General features: G+C 37.4%; 1 protein-coding gene across 1 annotated transcript in view; it reads right to left on the reverse strand.

Annotated features, from left to right (window-relative positions):
- Positions 1 to 8,263: 8,263 nt before the first annotated feature.
- LOC121389714 (zinc finger protein 62 homolog) overlaps positions 8,264 to 23,433 on the reverse strand; it is a 38,807-nt gene continuing 23,637 nt past the window's right edge. Inside the window, exon 2 of the mRNA XM_041521364.1 lies at positions 8,264 to 10,840. Within this exon, the coding sequence (XP_041377298.1) occupies positions 9,181 to 10,840 (1,660 nt within the window). The 3' untranslated portion in view covers positions 8,264 to 9,180. The remainder of the gene's footprint in view (positions 10,841 to 23,433) is intronic.

Genomic DNA, 23,433 nt, shown 5'->3' on the forward strand with positions numbered 1-23,433 from the left:
AGGAATCCCGCTGTCGCCACATATGCTACTCTTTTATGACAGGCAGCAAGGTATCTTTTATTTGCGCTTCCCACAGGCAGGATAGCACAAACCATGGCCTTTGTTGAACCAGTTATGGATCACTGATCGGTACAAGTGGTTTACACCTACCCACTGAGCCTTGTGGAGCACTCACTCAGGGTTTGGAGTCGGTATCTGGATTAAAAATTCCATGCCTCGACTGGGATCCGAACCGAGTACCTACCAGCCTGTAGACCGATGGCCTAACCACGACGCTATCGAGGCCGGTAAACTATGATACATTAACGGCCGGAATACCCCAAGGCTGAGTACTCGGCCCATTCTCTTTATAGTATACGTCAATGATATTGCTCGTGAAGTGTGTAACCAGATTATTTGCAGACGACACTAAAGTACTTTCGGAAATAGAATAAAAATGATTTTCGTCGATTATTTCTTTCATATTAAACTGACAAGTAAATATTTTGCAAATACCCATTCAATGATACTTTACCTAATTTAGCATTTACTTGTTTGGGCTCTCATTGATGTACAAGGTAGTGTTTACTCTAAAGATGTCAGTAAAAAGGTGATTTGTGACCTTTATTGGAACAGACTATAACACATTTTGATTGATATGTGTCAATTTCATTTACCCTTAAACAAACTTTTAATTTAAAACTGCAAGTTAACTGATTATTTTGAATTGCAGCATAAATTATTAATTACGACAAGCATATTTATTGAATGTAAATTCAATATAAGTACATTAGAAATTTACACAATCTTGCAACAATTTAAAGGTGCTATATAATGCGAACTGTGATAAAGATTCTCCAATAAAAATGTATTTTCTACCAGTAGATTAAAATTATTTCCTATAATCATTTATGGGCATATTGTTAAAGATGTCTTCTTTAAATGTTAAATCAAAATTTTATTTAAAAAAAAAACAAAAAAATAATTTGCAATAGCGGTCATTGGGCAACATTGAGATAGCACCTTTAATACCGGTATAATGGATCACTCATAATATGGTTCTTGACAGTTTTGCTCAAAAGTTACTTATAAATGACTACAAATATTTTATTTTGGAGAGGGATGGGGGCAAACCATCATCAGAAACAGTCCCTCACATATTGTAACAGGCATGAAATTGACACACGTTGACCAAAATTTGTTATAGTCTGTTCCAATAAAGTGCACAAATCACCTGTTTACTGACATTTTTCTTTTTATTTCAAGAGTAAACACCACCTTGAACATCAATGAGCGCCCAAACAAGTAACTATTAAATTAGGAAGACTATCATTAAATAGATATTTACAAAAATCAGTTTTTTTCTATTGCCGACAGTACTATAGTTTAACAGCATCTTCAAATGGCATAACGATTATGGAATCTAATCTTAATGAAAATTTACAGAAACTGCACATATGGTCAAACAATGGTTAGTCACTTTCAACCTTGAAAAAAACTCACGTAGTATTATTTTCAAAACCTAACATCAACTCACCTCAAGTAACCAATTTGTATTTTGGTATCACCCCTATTAATATAACACAAACACAAAAGTATTTAAGTTTAACTTTCACAAATGATGGAATATGAAAAAATCACATTCAAAATATATGTAAATCAGCTTCAACTACGATCTCTGTTCTAAGGAAATACAAATATTCTTTGGATCGACAAATACTGAAGCAAATATACACAACTTTTATTCGACCAGTACTTGAATATGCAACTGAAGTTTAGGATAGGTGCTCAGTAATAGATTCTGAAAATTTAGAAAAGAGTTTAAGTTGAAGCAGAAAGAATAATAACCCGGTCTACCACTGTTTGCATCTAGAAACGCATTATATTTAGAAACAGGGTTGGCTACACCATCTGAACGCCGAAACGCATTATATTTAGAAACAGGGTTGGCTACACCATCTGAACGTCGAAACGCATTATATTTAGAAACAGGGTTGGCTACACCATCTGAACGTCGAAACGCATTATATTTAGAAACAGGGTTGGCTTGGCTGAACGTCGAAACGCATTTCTGCTACACCATCTGAACGCCGAAACGCATTATATTTAGAAACAGGGTTGGCTACACCATCTGAACGCCGAAACGTATTATATTTAGAAACAGGGTTGGTTACACCATCTGAACGCCGAAACGCATTATATTTAGAAACAGGGTTGGTTACACCATCTGAACGCCAAAACGCATTATATTTAGAAACAGAGTTGGCTACACCATCTGAACGCCGAAACGCCAAAACGCATTATATTTAGAAAGAGGGTTGGCTACACTATCTGAACGTCGAAAGGCCAAACAGTTATGTTCAAAATAAAGAAAGAAAGAAAGAAATGTTTTATTTAACGACGCACTCAGCACATTGTATTTACGGTTATATGGCGTCAAACATATGGTTACGGACAACACAGCTATTGAGAGAGAAAACCCGCTGTCCCCACTTCATGGGATACTCTTTTCGATTAGCAGCAAGGGATCTTTTATATGCACCATCCATCAGACAGGGTAGTACATACCACGGTCTTTGGTATACCAGTCGTGGTGAACTGGCTGGAACGAGAAATAACCCAATGGGCCTACCGACGGGGGTCGATCCCAAACCGACCGCGCATCGAGCGAGCGATGTACCACTGGGCTACGTCTCGCCCCCATGTTCAAAATAATGAATGGTATGGCTCCTGACTTCTTAGTCAGCAGCGTACCACTTAGGGTTGAAGAACGTGTCCACTATAGTTTGGGGAACCAAACCGATCTAGACCAAATGTGTTAAAAATGTCATTTATGCATTCAACAATTGAGACCGGCCTCGGTGGCGTCGTGGTTAGGCCATCGGTCTACAGGCTGGTAGGTACTGGGTTCGGATCCCAGTCGAGGCATGGGATTTTTAATCCAGATACCGACTCCAAACCCTGAGTGAGTGCTCCGCAAGGCTCAATGGGTAGGTGTAAACCACTTGCACCGACCAGTGATCCATAACTGGTTCAACAAAGGCCATGGTTTGTGCTATCCTGCCTGTGGGAAGTGCAAATAAAAGATCCCTTGCTGCTAATCGGAAAGAGTATCCCATGAAGTGGCGACAGCGGGTTTCCTCTAAAAATCTGTGTGGTCCTTAACCATATGTCTGACGCCATATAACCGTAAACAAAATGTGTTGAGTGCGTCGTTAAATAAAACATTTCTTTCTTTCTTTTTTTCTTTCAACAATTGATATTTGCAATAGTCTGAAAGCGGAAATACGAAATTGTGAATGAATTTAATCTTTTAACAAGAATACCGGTGAGGTACATGATACGCCCGTCAATGGAGTTTGATGGAAAACCATATGATGTTCAGAATACAGACAAATTATTTGATTTATTTGTAACACAGTGACCTAGTAATTCTATGTGACACACAACCATTCTAAGTTGTTCCTACATCTGAGGTTTGATGGTAATGTATGCATCTGCATGCACTATATGGTCCGGAGAAGGATTTACTGTTATGTGTAGTAGACTGTGAAAAGTAGGACACATTGACCTAGTAATAGTACGCGACACACTGTCATCCCATGTTGTTCTTACATGTGAGTTTTGATGGTCCTGTATGCATCTGTATGGAAGATATGGTCCGGACCAGAAAACGTTAACAGACGAACGGACAGACAACGCATTACCGTAATACGACTCATCATAGACGGACGTATAAAAAAGCAGTAGCACCGGACATTTACAAAGTACCTTCGTTCCATTTATCGAATAGAAAATGTTTTACATACCAGATTAAGACATGCATGTAGTATTTTAAATGCATATCTATATCGTTGTGGTCTTACTATGATCCCTTATGCAATTGTGGACATTACTCTGAAAGCACTCATCATTATTTCTTTGAAAGTCAATTTTATAACCAGCAAGCATGGGCGTATGGGGACTCTTTGATTTAGTGGGGCTGGAGGGGTTGATTTGCCCGAAATTTTACCCAGATAAAAACTGCCCGAATTTTCCCCCGAATTTGGGGGGGGGCAATTGCCCCCCCCCCCCCCCCCCCCCCCGCCCCCCGGGTCGTACACCCATGCCAGCAAGGAAGGAAGGAAGGAAATGTTATATTTAACGACGCACTCAACACATTTTATTTACGGTTATATGGCGTCAGAACCACATATGTATTGAGAGAGGAACCCCGCTGTCGCTGCTTCATGAGCTACTCTTTTCGATTAGCAGCAAGGGATCTTTTATATGCACCATCCCACAGACAGGATAGTACATACCACGGCCTTTGATATGCCAGTCGTTCTTTTAACATCTCTAAACAGTTTTAAACCAATTAATCTTCAATTGATATTAAACGAGACATGTTTAATGATGATACGATTAAACACATATTTGAGCATGTTCATAAATGCATTAAAGAGACACAACTATTTGACTAAGAAAACGTTATATTGTGGTGTGGAATCATTTATTTGTTGTTACTATTATATTGTTATTACTTACCAGTTGGGCTGTGTGAGAAGATAAAATGTTGATAATGAATACTGTTAAACCATCAATTTCTGTCCTTTCAGTTTATTCAGTCGTTTTTCACAAACGTTTACTTGATTCATTCATTCATTTACTGAAAAATGCAGTCGCCATTATTGCACAATTTAATACGTGTAATTAGGAGTGGGCCTCGTAAGTTGGATAGCTTGTGCCCAGTTCTGTTGTACGCAATAAAATAAAATATGTTTTAAAAAAAAAAAAAAAAAAAAAAAAAAACCCACTGTGAAAAATGAATAAATTGCCATGAAAGTCAAAATTGACCTGTAAAAGTACATAATAAAGCTATACTCAAGGCATTGTGTAGAGCAAAAAAAACTATATATGGGGCAGACGGACGGACAGAGAGACAAGACAGACAGACAAAAAGAGTCAGACATACAGGGCAGAGATGTAACCTAAAGTCACCTCCGGTTGGACCGGTAGTCAACTAATAATAATAATAATGTATATCAAGGTTAACATATATTATATAGGTGCAACTTTAAACCAAATTTAGTTGAAATAGGTCTTAAGGTTTGTTACAGAACAAAATAGAACTCCATTACGCTCATGGCCATCGCTCGATGCGGGCGATTCGGTGCCACAGGTTCGAGTCCCAGCAACGGCATGGGACAATTTGTGAGGCCAGAAAGGATTTAATTATCCCCTGCGCCAGTGCGTTAATATCTATGTATGTAATAGTCAACCTCGACATACATACAATATATAGATATTCATACATCAATACATACTAGCCAGTGCCAGGTCTGCCCACTGTTCCAAGCACGTAAGCGGGATCGACCGCGTAGATTGTAGACCCCATGCATATGGTTGAGTTAAAGAACTTCTTTTTTTATGGAAGCTTCGATAGCTCAGAGCGTATCGTGGTTAGTCTTGCAATTTGCGGGCGATTCGGTGCCACAGGTTCGAGTCCCAGCAACGGCATGGGACAATGTGTGAGGCCAGAAAGGATTTAATTATCCCCTGCGCCAGGGCGTTAATATCTATGTATGTAACAGTCAACCTCGACATACATACAATATATAGATATTCATACATCAATACATACACGCACACGCACACACACACACACACACACACACACACATATATATATATATATATATATATATATATATATATATATATATATATATATATATATATATATATATATATATATATATATATCATACACAAGACGACAGGGTTTGAAAACAATTCATAAACTGTAAATAATGGAAGTCTTAGGAGGAACAGAAATAGTTACAAATGGAGCTAAATACGATTAATTTCTACGAATTTTCGAGTTCGCCGATAACAAATACACACACTACAAAGAGAAACCTGTCAGCACCTACGTATTTAACCGGAACATTATTGAAAGGTGGAGCTGTCAGGTTTCTTCCTGTAGTGAGTGTATTAGTGGTTACTAAGAAAAACTATTTGTTATTGGTGAACTCGAAAATGATCAATGTAAAGGTATTTAATGTCAAATTTAGAATTTCTGTTGTATTAGAGCTGGAATCTTTGTAGTCGGCCATTCCGCGTTTTCACTATAGAGTGATCTCCGACAGCAAAGAGCGATCATAACCGTACAAAAGTCCATCTAGCTCTCGAACGGCAGAGTACTCGGGTTATGGTGGGAGGAAACTGAAGGGGCCAGTTGTTAAATGCGAAGACATGTGCGTGCACGTGCGAGTGTGTGTGTGGTTTAAACCGGCCCCAAATTCATCCAATAAACGTTTCGCTAACGTTGACGAACTGTTTGGTTTCCAGTGGTAATTCGGTTTACCGTGTAGCGTAAAAATCAGGCTGGCGAACGTTTGCCACAAGCGGCTGACTGAACTTACTCCAGATTTCATGATGTTTGTTGTTGTTTGTTTGTTTGTTTGTTTTTAATATTCTGTATCTACTGCGTGTTTACCGATATTTCACAAATACTCTTCTAATTAGTAGCACATCAGTGTGATTCAAACTGCATAGTTAAGTATCATAAATTTTTATCCATATTTACGATCTCGGTCTTTTTCTCCAGAATACATTACATATTGATTTAAGGACAGTCGTACTTGCTGTCAATTGTTTTCGATATCCTCCTTTAAAAGAAAATTAATTTCAGTGTTTTGTATCCACATAATGGTAACTAACAAATAGTTGTGAATTACACAGGGCCGTAGCTCGGATTATTTGGGGGGGGGGGGGGGGGGGGGGGGGGGAGGGGGGTTAACTGAGTAGTTAATAGTCTAAAACTCGTTAAACGGAGAGAATTTTCTTTTAAGTTTCTATAATGCTTTCTGGGGGAAGGGGGGGTAATTGCCCCTTGTCCCCCCCCCCAACTACGACCCTGGTACATGAATGAATGAATGAATGAATGTTTAACAACACCCCAGCACAAAAATACACATCGGCTATTGGGTGTCATAAAAAGACAAGTATATGGCAATATTATTAATACAATTAAGTAAAAATACAACGTAATTGTGAAGTACAAGTCACATTGTAAAAATTAGGTAGTTCTTTGGGGGGGGGGGGGGGGGGGGGGGGGGGGGGAGGGGGCTTTTAAATGTCAGCCAGTAATTTTGAGATATCGTTACATAATAAATATCATCGCAGACATTTCGCGTGTGTGGTCGGGATTTAGCTCAGTCGGTCAAGTGCTCGCTTGAGGTGCTTGCGTCGCACGATTGAACCACCTCGGTGCGTCCATTCAGTTGATTGGGTGTTGTTGTTTTTTCGTTCCAAGCAGTGCATCAAAACTGGACAATGGCCGTGGTATGTGGTTTCCTGTCTGTGGAAAAGTGCATATACAAGAGCCCTTGCTGCATTAGAAAAAAAATGTAGCGGGTTTCCTCCGATGACTATGAGTCAGAATTACCAAATGTTAGACATCCAACAGCCGATGATTAATTAATCAATGTGTTCCAGTGGTGTCGTTAAACAAAACAACAAGTAGTGTTTTTTGGTGGGTAGTTTTTATTTTTATTTTTTTGTTGTTGTGGGGTTGTTGTTGTTGTTGTTTGTTGTTGTTGTTTTGTTTTGGGGTTGTTGTTTTTTTTTTTTGGGGGGGGGGGGGGGGGCGGTTATGTTTTGTTTTGTTTGTTTTTTTGTTCCAACATTTTGTCATGGCAACTTCCTAATCCATGAACATTGCAGATGTTATCCGTGCAATAGTCGCTTGACATGCTTCAAACGCCTTCCATTCAAATATTACATAACGCTCGAGGAGGTGGGTGGGTTAAGCGGCGTAATTGTGTGTGTGGGTGTACTGAACAGTGTCACGTAACGCAAAATATGTATTTTTTATTTTTTATAAAAAAACATTTTTATAGCTAGACGAATACAGACAATAACAATTAACGTTCAGTAACTAGTTTAACATCCAGTTCTTTGCTTTCTCTTCTCTGTTTTAACGTTCGGTTCTTTGCTTTCTCTTCTCTGGTTTAACGTTCGGTTCTTTGCTTTCTCTTCTCTGGTCTAACGTTCGGTTTTTTGCTTTCTCTTCTCTGTAACTAGTTTAACGTTTGTTTATTTGCTTTCTCTTCTCTGGTTTAACGTTCGGTTCTTTGCTATCTCTTCTCTGGTTTAACGCTGGGTCCTTTGCTTTGTCTTCTCTGTAACTAGTTTAACGTTTGGTTATTTGCTTTCTCTTCTCTGGTTTAACGTTCGGTTCTTTGCTATCTCTTCTCTGGTTTAACTTTTGGTTCTTTGTTTTCTCTTCTCCGGTTTAACGTTCGGTTCTTTGCTATCTCTTCTCTGATTTAACTTTTGGTTCTTTGTTTTCTCTTCTCCGGTTTAACGTTCGGTTCTTTGCTATCTCTTCTCTGGTTTAACTTTTGGTTCTTTGTTTTCTCTTCTCCGGTTTAACGTTCGGTTCTTTGCTTTCTCTTCTCTGATTTAACGTTTGGTTATTTGCTTTCTCTTCTCTGGTTTAACGTTCGGTTCTTTGCTATCTCTTCTCTGGTTTAACTTTTGGTTCTTTGTTTTCTCTTCTCCGGTTTAACGTTCGGTTCTTTGCTTTCTCTTCTCTGATTTAACGTTTGGTTATTTGCTTTCTCTTCTCTGGTTTAACGTTCGGTTCTTTGGTATCTCTTCTCTGGTTTAACTTTTGGTTCATTGTTTTCTCTTCTCCGGTTTAACGTTCGGTTCTTTGCTATCTCTTCTCTGGTTTAACTTTCGGTTCTTTGCTTTCTCTTCTCTGGTTTAACGTTTGGTTCTTTGTTTTCTCTTCTCTGTTTTAACGTTGGGTTCTTTGCTTTCTCTTCTCTGTAACTAGTTTAACGTTGGGTTCTTTGCTTTCTCTTCTCTGAGTTAACGTTTGGTTATTTGTTTTCTCTTCTCTGGTTTAACGTTGGGTTCTTTGCTTTCTATTCTCTGGTTGAACGTTGGGTTCTTTACTTTCTCTTCTCTATAACTACATTGTGTAGTTTAACATTTGGTTCTTTGCTATCTCTTCTCTAGTTTAACGTTTGGTTCTTTGCTTTGTCTTCTCTAGTTTAACGTTTGGTTTTTTGCTTTCTCTTCTCTAGTTTAACGTTTGGTTCTTTGCTTTCTCTTCTCTAGTTTAACGTTTGGCTCCTTACTTTCTATTTGTCTCCAACTAGTTTAATGTTTGGTTCTTTACTTTTTTTGTCTTTTACAGTCCAGCTAGTCGAACGTTTGGTTCTTTGCTTTCTTTCCTTTTCGTCCAGGCTTTTTGGCATGCGAAACTGCTGGGATACCAACAGGCAGGTCACTAGATTCCATGACATCAGTTCTCACTCTCTCAGAACCTCCACAAACAGAATTTTCACAAAAGTCCATGCCGACGTCTTCGGAGTTGTGTTTTTTCTTCAAGTGCCAGTTCAACGCCGTACGCTGCCTGCACGTGTAGTCACAGAGCTCACAGGCCAGTGGTCTTTCATCGAAGTGAATGCGCATGTGCACTCTAAGATGGCTCTTGTCAAAGAACGTCTTGTCACAACCCGGCCACGTGCAGGGAACTTTTCGAACTTTCAGGTGCACCATGTCAATGTGCGTCGCTAATCTCGACTTGGAGTGATCCCCATAAGAGCAGCCTTCGTACGGACACCTGTGCGCTTTGATGCCCAGATGAACTTCTTTGAAATGCGTTTTTCTCAGATATTGTGAACTGAACATCACATGGCAGCCCTCAAATGTACAGGGCATCGTCTTCTCCGTGTGCTTACTCCTCTTATGTGCCCTCAGCTTTTTATTCGCAAACACTTCGCCGCAGATGTCACAAATGCCAAGCCGTTTTCGTGCACCATGGATGCTCTGAATGTGATCTTTCAACTCTTCCGGTCCCGGATAACATGTCCCACAAACGTCACAGAGTGTACTCGTGCCCAAGGACTCAGGCGCGATATGCATGTAATGATCGAACTTGATGTGTTTTGTAAATAGATAAGCCGATCTCGAGGTAGCTGAACACAGTGCACATTCCAAAGACACTTCCTTCGAGTGACCTATCTGAATGTGTTTGAAGATTGATGTCTTAGTTTCTGTCGTATATTCACAGCCAGAAACTAGACAGGTAAACGAAATGGGCACGTGACATTTTCTCAGATGAGACCTTAGAAGACTGACTGAACAATACTGCTTCCCACATTCTTCACACGCGATGTAATGACTCAAAATGTGCTCGTCTGCTTCTGCGACACTAGAACAAATTTCAGGACAAGATGTGCAGACATACTGGTTATTGGATGCTTTCTTTGTAGTGGGTTTTGAAATCTTAATACCAACATTTCGGTTAGCAGCTCTATTAACAGAGGAGAAACTACGAATTCCAATATTATCAGTAACATAATCATCATCAACATCAACTTCGTATCCAGATGGTATCCAGATTTTATCACAATCATATTTTTTGTGTTTCTTTTTCTGTTTCTTTTCTTGAACTGACGACAAATCGTTATTTCCAATATCTTGAACATATTCTGATGGACAGTCATTTTCAGTATTAATCGGTTTTCGTTTCTTTTTCTTTTTCGAAGCTGTATCTTCAGACGATGAAACATCCTTGAATGTCACATACAGTTCATCCAACGATTCGTAGCTGTCGAAGGAATCGGAACTAAGGTCCGTAACATCGGAGTGGATGTCAGACTCCTTATCATAGTCCTCGGATTGTACACACATCACAGCATTGTGACTCAAGGGTTCGACCGATGGGTAGCTGTCGTTGTTGTCGTCGTTGTTGATGTTGATGACAGGTTCATCTTTGACCTCAGCAACACTAGTGGATGGAAATTCGCAATTCTGGTACTGTGTGTTACTGCTGGTGTTAGGATGCGAAAACGCCCTGAAAAGATAACATATATTTGAAAATATGTGGCAGATCGTAGTAATTACAAAATTTGAAAAAAAAATTGGGAAGTATGTTTCCATTAACTTAAAATTACTGGGCAAAAAGTCAAGACTCAACGCAGTCTTCTTTGGCTAGATATGGCGGTGGAGGCAGTGAATGAATGAATGAATGAATGAATGAATGGATGTTTAACGACACACCAGCACAAAAATAACGATCGGCTATTGGGTGTCAAACAAGTTAAGTACATCAATATGATCATTTCCATTTAAAACAAAAACTGTATAATTATGTAAAACAGTGAAAAGAGCTGTGGGAAATATACAATACAATATATATCAATACAAATATCACAGTAAGTGTATTTTAAATTGTTGTAGAATACAAAAATCAAGGTAAGTATATTTTTAAACCTTGTATAGAAATCAAAATGTTTTTAAAGGGACATACCCTAGTTTTTAAACACTAAATCATATGTTTGACTATTAGAGACGTTTTTGACAACTGAAATCGTACATTACTTAGATTTTATGGTTTAGATTATCCCGTACATTCAAAGTGTTTTTGGTGATCCTGGTCTTTTTAATATCACAAAGTGCATTTCTCATAGTTTTAAATACCGTACGTACATGCATCTGGGAAGTAACAGTTATGGAGTCGAGTTTTACTCAGTAAAAGTTTAAGTCTATTTTTAGAGGGTATTTCACCATTTCAAAGTAACAAACTCATGTTTCACTCAGTTGTAACTTTATCCAAATGTGTTACAGGTTTGTAGATTAACTAAATGTAGTGTTCATTTTCATGGGCTGAAACTAGGGTATGTCCCTCTAAAACTTCAAAATTAATTCTGGGTGAAATTTAAATGATACCAAACTATGTTTGATGCCAAATATATCGATTCTTGTCAGCTTCGGATCATTACACTCAACCAAAATGTGTACACTAAAGGGGAGAATCCTTCTTTAATTTAAACGAATGTGTCTTAATGGGGCGTCGGCAGATTTGGCCGTATGGCGAGACCAAGTCTGACTGGCATCCATGCGCCCCCCCCCCCCCCCCCCCCCCCCCCGCACTGCCTCGGTTCGTCACACTAAAGTTTTTATGAGGCCCAAACATTTCCTACCAATACTCCAGGGCATTATACGCAAGAAAAGATTAAATAGTTTTAGATCGGCCATCAAAATAAATGCGTCTAATAATGTTACTTTAATTATGCTTTATTTTGCAGATTTGCTTTTGGCTGACGGCATCAAAATCTTTCCCCATTATAAAACAAATGCATAATTGACCCTTTAATACATTATTTTCTGTCCGAAGCTCCGCCACTGGCCATACTGTCACTTTTTCGTATTTTGCTATGGGGCAACTGCCATCTGCCTCACCTTAAGATAGGCCCAGAAAATGATGCCAATTTGTGAAAAATATATATTAATATTTAGCATAACTCCAGTGCCAATATCGCCCGTCATATATCCAGTGAATGTGAGACTTGAAGTTCAATGTGATAATTTAAGATGTTCATGGACTACAAGATAGAGGAAACACTCGAAATAGTATATTCATACTGAAAAGAACATATATTTGTAAATTATATGCGTTTTCCTAGACAGAAACGCATATATATTATATAGGACTTTGATATATCAATTGCGGGTAGTTTATGACAAAATTAAAAATAGATAAATAAATGAAACATTGGGAGCACTAAGGAGGATCGATCCTAAGTACCCACTGTAACTCAGGCATGTTTTGTCACAGCTCACGTCATCAAAGGTGGATAACTACATTTGTACTACATTACACGAAGAGCATAGTGTTACGTAGCTTAGACTACTGCTTTTGTGCATTTTTAAGAAGTCTGTAGATTTATTTATCTTGTAAATATCCGTAACATAGGATTGAAGCCATCGTGGTATTGCAAGCTTAGTTTATTGTTTCATTCATTATAATACACACACAATTCATAAAGCTACATTAATAGTATACAAAGAAATGAATAAAGATAAACGTGATACATGTACAATACTACATGAAAACTATATACATAGTATCATAGTCATAGCTTAGACCTCGGGTTAAATTCATATATATATTTCAAAATACAATAGTTATTACTAATACACAATTTAGTATAATACAAGACAGTAATATATTTAATTTTATCCAGGTATAAAACAAAACATTGGCTTTTCATTACTTATTTTCTTGTTCTATGTGCAAAAGTAAGAAACAGATAATTTGGCACAGAAGTAAATAACATAAACAAATGATTGGCTTTTCATTACTTATTTTCTTGTTCTATGTGCAAAAGTAAGAAAGAGATAATTTGGCACAGAAGTAAATAACTATTCAGAAGAAAGAAAGAAATGTTTTATTTAACGACGCACTCAACACATTTTATTTACGGCTATATGGCGTCAGACATATGGTTAAGGACCACAGAGATTTTGAGAGGAAACCCGCTGTCGCCACTACATGGGCTACTCTTCCGATTAGCAGCAAGGGATCTTTTATTTGTGCTTCCCACAGGCAGGATAGCACAAACCATGGCCTTTGTTGAACCAGTTATGGATCACTGGTCGGTGCAAGTGGTTTACACCTACCCATTGAGCCTTGCGGAGCACTCACTCAGGGTTTGGAGTCGGTATCTGAATTAAAAATCCCATGCCTCGACTGGGATCCGAACCCAGTACCTACCAGCATGTAGACCGATGGCCTACCACGACGCCACAGAGGCCAGTCAAATAACTATTCAGTCTTTGTCGCTAAACATAATGCACGCGTACGACTAGAGTTGTAAAAAGGCCCGTATTACTATATTATATGCAATGTACTTTAAGAGCCAGATCCAAAACGGTAATCTAGCCATCACAGGCACAGGTGTAAAACTAAACAGATAATCTACGTTACACTACTATGCATTATTAGTCCCCTACCAGTCCAACCAGAACGAACTGTAGGTTTCGTCTTCATCCCACATATAGTTCTTTAGACTTTGTTATTTTTCGCAGCTGAAATTTTGTTTGTAGATTTATCATCTAGTTACAGATCAAGTTGAGTCCCATGGGGATCCAGTTTTAATAGAGGTATGGCTCTATCAAGTTTGATTTTCAAGATAATTTAATTATCCAAAACATGTTTGGCAGTTATGGCCCTTGAACTTAAGATCTATAAAAAAATATATATGTGGGGCCCGGTAACGGACAGTTATTCCTTTAGTAGTAGTTTTAAAAAATAGCAAACCCAGATAAAACGAAATAAGAATCATTACATTCATTTTGTTACATGTACGTTTCTACTAGTTTTCGGGGCACTTTGAACTTTTGTGAATGGGTGCACACCACTATCGCCACACCCCTAGATTGACAACTGCACAATTTCCTTAAAGTTAGTATTTACAGCCCACCCCCACCCCTCAATATGCTATTAACTGAATTTAACATGTAGCAACTCTTAGGAAGTTGGTGGTTCATCCAAAAGCTTTTGCACATCAATGTCAACAAGAGTACCAGTTAGTTACGTGATATGCCCTTCAGGAGTTTGATGGACAAGCACACAAAGTATTGGATGTGTTATATGAATTGATAAAATACCTTCCAGTGTTACTTTTACGTATATAGAAATGTTTAACTTCCGCTTTTAATGTTTTGTAAGCGGCATATTGATTGGTCTGTGACACCTAATTTTATAGCAGAATGTCTGTCATTGATTGGACTACGTAATTAAGGTCAAGGATATATTTCCTGATTTGCTCGAGGTTTTCCGAAGGACCAATGTTCTCTCATTCGGACGTCTCGTGCGATTCCGTTATTGGCCGATGTGAATCACATATTGCCCGTTTCGTAGTTTGATCATTAGTTCTTGTGTTTTCTTTTGTTGACTTAATGTTTTTATTACACTCGTGTCAAACATTTACTAACCCATGTATTGTAACATAATACAGGGTTGCGTTGTCAATAAAATATTGCCATGTAGGCCTCGATCGATTTTCAGGTATTGTCGTAAATTGGGAGCCTACACAGGGCCCACAGGGTGCATTTGAAAGTGGGGGTGGGGGCACTGCCAGTGCGATGTTCAGGGGCATAAAAATACATGTACTTGAGGGTCCGAATCTATTACGGGGTTTGCAGGCATGCTGCCCCGAGACAAAAAAAAAAAAACAGTGTTAAAATACGGCATTTCAAGCCTTCCGAGCACAGTACCAGGGAAAGGGGGGGGGGGGGGGGGGGCATGACCCACGCGGCCACCGTGTTCCGACAGTGAACCGAAGGAATGTGATGAAGTTGAAACTGCAGCGTAACCCTTGCAATTGTCCACGGCAATCGGCAATGTCATGGAGACCGCCGCGTAATTTTTCCTTCTACGAGGTAATTTTGTTGACAATTTTTGGGGAAAAAAATTCAAGATGTATTTTCTCCTTACTGTTAAAACAGATTAAAAGAAGATAATAAAACAGTAACTGCGTCGTTATTACTAAGTACTTGAATCTCATCGCCTTCGGCAGACCACTGTAAATGTTATAGAATTGCTGATGATTAACAAATTATATCCGTTTCATAAAAAAAAATAAAAAAAATGTTACGACCCATCTTCCCCTCAATTTAGACATCTCGTACCTTTTGTAAGTGTTGTTAATTCACTTCTTGTTATAAATGACATGTCTTCAATAATTTGAACTTACTTTTTTATATATATACTCAACAACGAAAGTTTAGCTAATGTTAAAAGAAATGGGATAACATTTATAAATTAACTTATTCTTATTAATTAGTATTCACATCTGAAATGTTTACCATTTACAAACATAAACTCATCAACCTTTGCCTTAACACAACAGGAGGACCTGGTTTTCTTTTAAGTTTATTCAACCATGGCAAATTTAGACGTCGTAAAAGATATTTGCTAAACGTTCGCTGTTGAGTATAGAAAAAAATAAGAAAGAAATGTTTTATTTAACGACGCACTCAACACATTTTATTTACGGTTATATGGCGTCAGACATATGGTTAAGGACCACAGAGATGTTGAGAGAAACCCGCTGTCGCCACTTCATGGGCTACTCTTTTCGATTAGCAGCAAGGGTTCTTTTATATGCACCATCCCACAGACAGGGTAGTACATACCACGGCCTTTGATATACCAGTTGTGGTGCACTGACTGGAACGAGAAATAGCCCAATGGGCCCACCGACGGGGTTGTTGAGTATAGATACATCTAACAACACCTCACAGATTGTTTTCCCAATTTAGACACCGAGAGCAATTGCTCTCCTACATATTTTCACGATTTTCAAATCATAACCACTGGATAAAGAAGATAGCATGAAGATAACAAGTACGCGACACACCGCCATCCCAAGCTGTACTTGCATGCAAGGTTTTATGATCCTATATGAATTGATAAGATATGGCCTGGAAACGAAAGGTTTATGAACAACAACATACCATAACACGATCCGTCAGGCAGGCATATAAATGATTTCATCAGTGGGACAGGTTTGAGACCTACTAAGTAACCTGACTGCCTGGAACTGACATCAAACACATGTATTATTGATTAGGCATCTTTGGTACCACTAGCAAAACAAGGTAATAAAAATACAGAAATAACGAGTGCAATAAATAGGAAGCGAAAACAACCTATGTGAAGTTCTGTATTTATTGCATATCTTCTTTTTTTTTCTTTTTTTTTTTTAATTTAACGTAATAACTACACTCTCTTAAGTCTATTAATCAATTGAATAATTGTAATTGACCCCCAAAAGTAAGACATTAATAGAAAGAAAGTACTGGAATAATAACTTTAAACTCGATTTAGCAAGATTTGTGACCCTAGCGGTAGCTATGTCCGGTGCCGGTCCCATTCAGAGAAGTTTAATTAGCATGTTTCTTTAACCATAAATTCACTACATACAGACTGTATGCAGGTTTTAAGCTTGACCTCAATGTATCATTCGTAATTTTGCGAATTTGGCCAAAAGATCTGTAGTTTCAGTCAGCAAAAGAAAATATATAATATAAATAAGGTTCTTTTTTTTTTTTTAAATGCATCCGATCTTCGATTTTATTTAATATTTTTTTCGCAAGTTATTAATGAAGAATATCCCCCAGTTAACATTTGGAGACTGTCAGATTAAACCCTTCCTTAAGTATACGTCTAACAATTTGTAAAGTAGTAATAATAATAGCAGTCCTTGGCTTCTGAAAAACAAAGGCGAGTGAAAAATTGAACACCTCAAAACGCTTAGGCGAGTGAAAAATCGCACTAATCAAAATGCTAAGGAGAGTGAAAACCAAACATTATTAATTTATGAAGTAATTGGTACATGTAAATGCTGAGACATATGTTGCAAAAATGAACCAATAATGTTTTCTTCTAATTTTATGTTGTTTTGTTCATTAGTGTAGTCTGACTTCTTTTCCCTTTCAGGAATGGAGTTATAATTTATTAAAAAGTTTCAGTACTATAGAAATATAATTATGATATGTATACACTGATGCAGACAATAAGATTTTTTAATTACAATATGTGCTATTCAGATAATTCGATGCACACAATTTTATATATATATATATATATATATATATATATATATATATATATATATATATATATATATATATATATATATATCTTTTCAGTGTTAGATGGTTTGATGAACTTGCAGCTAAACATATATAGGAATCAACTTGTCTTGAATTTCATTATTAAGTACAACGAATATGATTAGAAAAGTTGGGATGGGAAAACTCCACTGGTTCCGAGGAGGTGGTTCATGAACTACGACCCAAGCATCTCAGGTGTGCACTACCGACTAAACGTAGGCCTACAATTACTTCAACTGATAATGTTGGTTGGGACATTGACATGGCACTTTTAATTCAACAATTACGCAACCAGTCTACATTTTGTAACACGCCATTTTACCTAACGCTACAAGTTACGGACGGCTATGACAGCGTTACGTATTGACTTAGAACGACCCCAATGTTGTTTGTAAAAAAATATATACAAACCCTGACAAAATTTGCCATTACCAAGGATTTTATACCAAACGTGGGATGCCATAGTAAAGATAATAAAAAAAACCCCATAATTTTAGACAGCATTGTCAATGCGTAATAAGTTGTCAAGCAGACCAGCGTGTGATTGCAAAATTCCAAGAGTAAAATTTTTACAAAAAATAATCTGACCCCGATAGCTCTGATTGGTCAATATGCCACAGAGTAATGCGTATCAAATCATGTTCCAGTCACGTGGTCTGTGACTTTTATAACAAACGAAACAAAAATTAAATAGTCGGCAGTGGTTACTGTTTACTGTTACTATAATGTGTACATTATTATATACATATATATAAATAACATATGCACATTCATTAACCTCTGGCTGAAATACAAATATTTAAATGATGTTTTATTTGATTTTTGATAAAAATTAAAAATAGACGTAAAAATGCCTAGGCTTATTCCTACATACCTATTATCATTTCTTTTCCTTCGATACCTATTATCATTTCTTTTCCTTCGTTTTATTATTCCGTTTAAATTTCATTTCTTTTCTCTTTTTTTTTAAAAAGAAGAAAGTATACAATTACACAATTGCCATTTTCGGGACCTCACGTAAACTTTGTAGGCTAACAGTCATGAACTCATCGAGACAATGTTACCGAGTTCGCTGATTTCCGTAACGAGTTCATTTGTGTAGACTACAGACATGGGCGTACATAGGGGGGGAGGGGGGTTCGATGGGTTCGATGGACCCCCCCCCCCCCAAATCGCTTTTTTATAATTTAATATATCTGACATTGATATCTGATATTATTATATTTACACAACATAGAAATATATGCCCAATATCTCTGCGATCTATTTTGGTACCCCCCTTTTCAAAACTCAACATAGAAATATATGCCCAATATCTCTGCAATCAATTTTGCAACCCCCCTTTTTAAAATCCTATGTACGCCCATGACAGAAGCCACTATTTAATTCAATCCCTTTTCTCTTTTTGTCAGAACTACATGAACAGTATAAATGAGTTATCCTTACCAGACGTTGTGATCTATTACCTTACAAAAGTGGACTGTTTCTAATTAATAATAAATTAAATAGGCAAAGAAGTTTTGATCGGATTGGTACGTCTTCGAAGATGTCTATTAAACCTGTGTTTTCCGATTTGTATAGCAAAGATAAGTGCCAGTCATATATTAAAATCTTGCATGGACGTTACCGTTCTCGTAACATTTTTTTCTGGTATTATTAAACGGATCTTTCTATCAGCTATATGAGGTAAATAGTGGCAATCAATATACAAAATTATTTTACGTGCGCCGTTTGTTAAGTGTAACGTGCGTTATTTTCACACTCGCCAGATTGAAATTGCGTGCGCTGTACGAGCGCGATCGCACCTGCGCACCTTAAAAGGCAAAGTCTGTATTTAATAGTAATAATAATAATAATAATAATAATAATAATAACAACAGTAAATAATGATGATGATGTTCAAAAAATAAAACTTTTGTTTTTGTTTTTTTAATACAGTATAACCCAATTGGGTAAATGTCGATAACTGATTTACTTTGATACAAAGAATTAAACAGTATAAGGATGCGTTCACAATTGTCGAAATAATGAAGACCGACAAGCATAAGACTAGCGCTGGGGATTTGGCTAAAACTCTTCTCTCTTTTTTGTTTTTTTAGTTAATGCTTTCAGAGGGACCGTGGTGCCAAACGATTCATAAAAATGTTGATAATTATGAACTCCCCTGAGTCAATTTGAGAAATCTCAAGCATTATTGTGCACAGTTATTAAGACGTTATTAATCTATGCAAGACCTTGTATTAGCCAAATAAATGAAATGGCCAATATGTACTTAAATAAACTAATACTAATTATTCAATTAATTTTCTATTACCTTTCTTTGCATTTTCTGGGGGTGGGGTGGTGGGAAGGGGGTAACACAACCAAATAATGTAACACAGGTATAATCATAATAATGTGCAACAACATTTGATCGCTTCGTGTGTTACTTGCTCAGACCGACAAGCATAAAACAAGCGGTGGGGATGTGGGTAAAACACGTTTTTAATGTATGATTTCACAGGGACTGTGGTACCAAATGTTTGATGAAAATGTTGATGACGTATTAATTATGAACTCCCCTGAGCCAATTTGAAAAGATTAAAAAGGATGAAGAAAATAATGATCAACCATTGTTGACTTCCCACGACCCATTTCTAAATTGTATAACTTTCACACCTGGGAAATGGCATTCCCAGATTCCCATTACCCAAATGAATCCAGGATCTCCTAGGGGAGATGTGGTCCTCCTAAGAACAAGCACCTGATAGTGAATCATGGAAGCAATCACGTCTTTGCCTAAAGTTCTTTTGACTCTGCCTTTTGCAGACATAAAGGAATACTGTTTTGTCATTTAGATTAGCTTCCCAGGACCCATTTCTAAATTGTATAACTTTCACACCTGGCAAATGGCATTCCCAGATTCCCATTACCCAAATGAATCCAGGATCTCCTAGGGGAGATGTGGTCCTCCTAAGGACAAGCACCTGATAGTGAATCATGGAAGCAATCACGTCTTTGCCTAAAGTTCTTTCGACTCTGCCTTTTGCAGACATACAGGAATACTGTTTTGTCATTTAAATTAGCTTAAAACCTTTCTTTTCAAAAGCTACACACACGTACAAGACATAGAGCATGTTCCTTCTGATTATGGTTTACATCAGATGTTTCTTGTTATAGAGCCACATATTCATACTGAAATTGGTATAGCTCAAACGTTTTATAGTTACAAAGCTACATGTGTATGCTTATACTGGTTATCAGGGATGCTACGATACATCTACCTCACAATACTGTACGTATCACGATACATAGCCACGATACATAGCCATGATAAGTTGAAGATCAGGTGAAGTGATTTAAAAACAAGAAATAAACCAAATGGAAGTAAAACAGAAATAACTTGTCAATAAGTATATACCAGTACAAATTTATGTTGGTAAATGAATATGAAATATATATGTTACAGTCAATTTGTGAAACCAGTCATTACGCATAATGCCTAAACAAATCAGTCATTTCGCGAAGTGCCTGCGACCACCAGGCAATAAGCGAAATGACTGAAAATTCCAGACATTTTACGAAATGACTGAAAATCATGGCCAGCCATTACGCAAAATGACTAAAGTGCTATCTATAATACCACACCACTCAAGTCTTAATGTAACGCTTTATTTAAACTCAAATCAAATTATTTCAGAAGTTGTACATGAAGATGAAGTTGAATGTTACCAAGTAGTCGGTGTCAAATCATGAAAGTAACATATTGGTATAGAAAGGTCACTTTAATAGCAGATAGTATCCATGTCTGTTTTTTGTTCCACTATCAGCTGATGCTGTTTTAAGATCTTCTTGCATTGTGAAATATGCATCTTTTGGAATAAACACTTTTCTACAAACTTCATACTTTTTGTAAGGCTCAGTTTTAAATTTATCTTCATAGGACTCTGCCATCATATACTGGTTGCAACAGAAGAACTTATGAGTAAACCCCAGAAACATGTATAGTTTTATAGAGATGAAAGTCATATGGTACTGTAATCACAGATTTGTACTAAAGGATTAGAAGAAGCCATTAAAAGTAGCCATGTCTTAATCCATTTGCTTATACAAATACGAAGCTCCTAGATAACAAGACATCAACAATATAGCAGATAATTCTGTGTTGTTTGTTTAAGAATAAATGAGAGAAACATTAATTATCAGAACCTTTTGTTAGTAATATTCAAGTGGTATTAAGCATATTTTCTATAAGAATCTTTAATCTGAAACTATAGCAAAATTTGAATAATAATTAATATTAAGTAGTATTTTAAATCGTGTAATCAATATAGTTATCCTTGTTTGTTCTTAAAATGTGATTTTATCAATATTTAAGACCAAAAGCTTGTATACAAGTGTCACGAAATGACTGATTTGTTTAGGCATTACGCATAATGACTGGTTTCACAGATTGACTAACATATATAGGAATTGATACATGGTCAAAATAGGAATCCATACACAAGCAAGGGTATCGTATATCATATATATCGTGAAAAATAGTATTGTGGTGCGTCGGTCTTTCGTGACAACCCTACTGGTTACGGTTTAGACTTCTCCTTGTTTAAAGCCTACATGCATATCTCAATACCGGACATATGTTTTAACTCAGAATTTTCTTTTTGCGTCCAGGTTTTAAAGCATGAGTTGCTGCTGGAATGCCAACAGGGACGTCTACATGTCTCCAGTCGTTTGAGATGGTGGAACTAACTTCCCAGGTCTTTGCGGTCTCCTCCTTGTGCTTCTTCGTCAGGTGCCAGTTCAATGCTGCACGCTGTCTACACCTATAGTCACAGAACTCGCAGCAAAGAGGCTTCACATCCGAGTGGATCCTCTCATGAATGACAAGGTGCTTCTTGTCATAGAAGCTCTTGCTACAATCCGGCCATGTGCAAGGGTGGCTTCTGATCTTCAAGTGCATCGCTTTCGTATGGTTCGCGAATGTTGATTTATTCCCAGACCGAAAAGAACAGCCTTCGTATGTACAGATGTACCGTTTGATACCCAGATGCACAGATTTATAATGCGTCTGCATCAGTCCTTTGGTTTTGAATAGGGCAGGGCAGCCACTGAATCTACAAGGGAGGGTCTTTTCTGTATGCCATGCAAGCCTATGGCTTTGCAACAGCAATCTGTTGGGAAACTCTGAACCACACATTTCACATATTAAATCTCTCTGTCCGGGACCATAACGTGACCCATAAGTGCCATGAACATTGTACAAGTGTTCACGAAGACATTTTTTCTGAACACCACAAATGTAGCAAAGTCCTGAATTGCTTCCATTGCCAGGAGTGCAACGGTTAGTGGTAGTGCGTTTTCTATGACGAGACACATTACGATTAGTATTGGTGTGTTCTCCATTACCAGAATCATCAAAACTGGTGCTACAGTTTAACATGTCTTCATTGGCATGATTCTGACTAATATGTTTTGAAAGTACGTCTTTACTTTCAGCAATGAAGTCACAGGATGAAAAGAGACATTTCACAGCATTACCATTATGTTCATTCCTAATGTGCAATTCTACATGCTCGGCTGTTAGAAACTTCTTATCACAGTGGTTACAACTGAATTCATAATGTGTTAGAACATGTTCGCGTGCATCTTTAAGCTTGGCACAAATCTGAATACAGAATGTGCAAGCATAGGTTTTGTCTGACAATCGCATAACATCGGGAATTTTCCATGAATCCGACATCACTGGGTCCAAACACTCATCTTTAACTTGACTAGCACCAGCACACTTATTTTTGTTAGATGATCCACGTCTGCATTTTTTCCTTCTTCTATAATCTGGTGGAAAGTACTCTTCATCGTCATGTTTTCTCGATTTCCTTCCATCCTCTTCATCCTCTCCTGAATCATCTTTAAATTTCACAAAGGAATCATCCAGTGATTCATATTCAGAAAAACTATCTGAAACACTCTTGACATCAGCCTCTCCATCACTGTCGACAG

Source organism: Gigantopelta aegis, chromosome 15 (assembly GCF_016097555.1).
Source record: "Gigantopelta aegis isolate Gae_Host chromosome 15, Gae_host_genome, whole genome shotgun sequence".
NCBI lineage: Eukaryota > Metazoa > Mollusca > Gastropoda > Neomphalida > Peltospiridae > Gigantopelta > Gigantopelta aegis.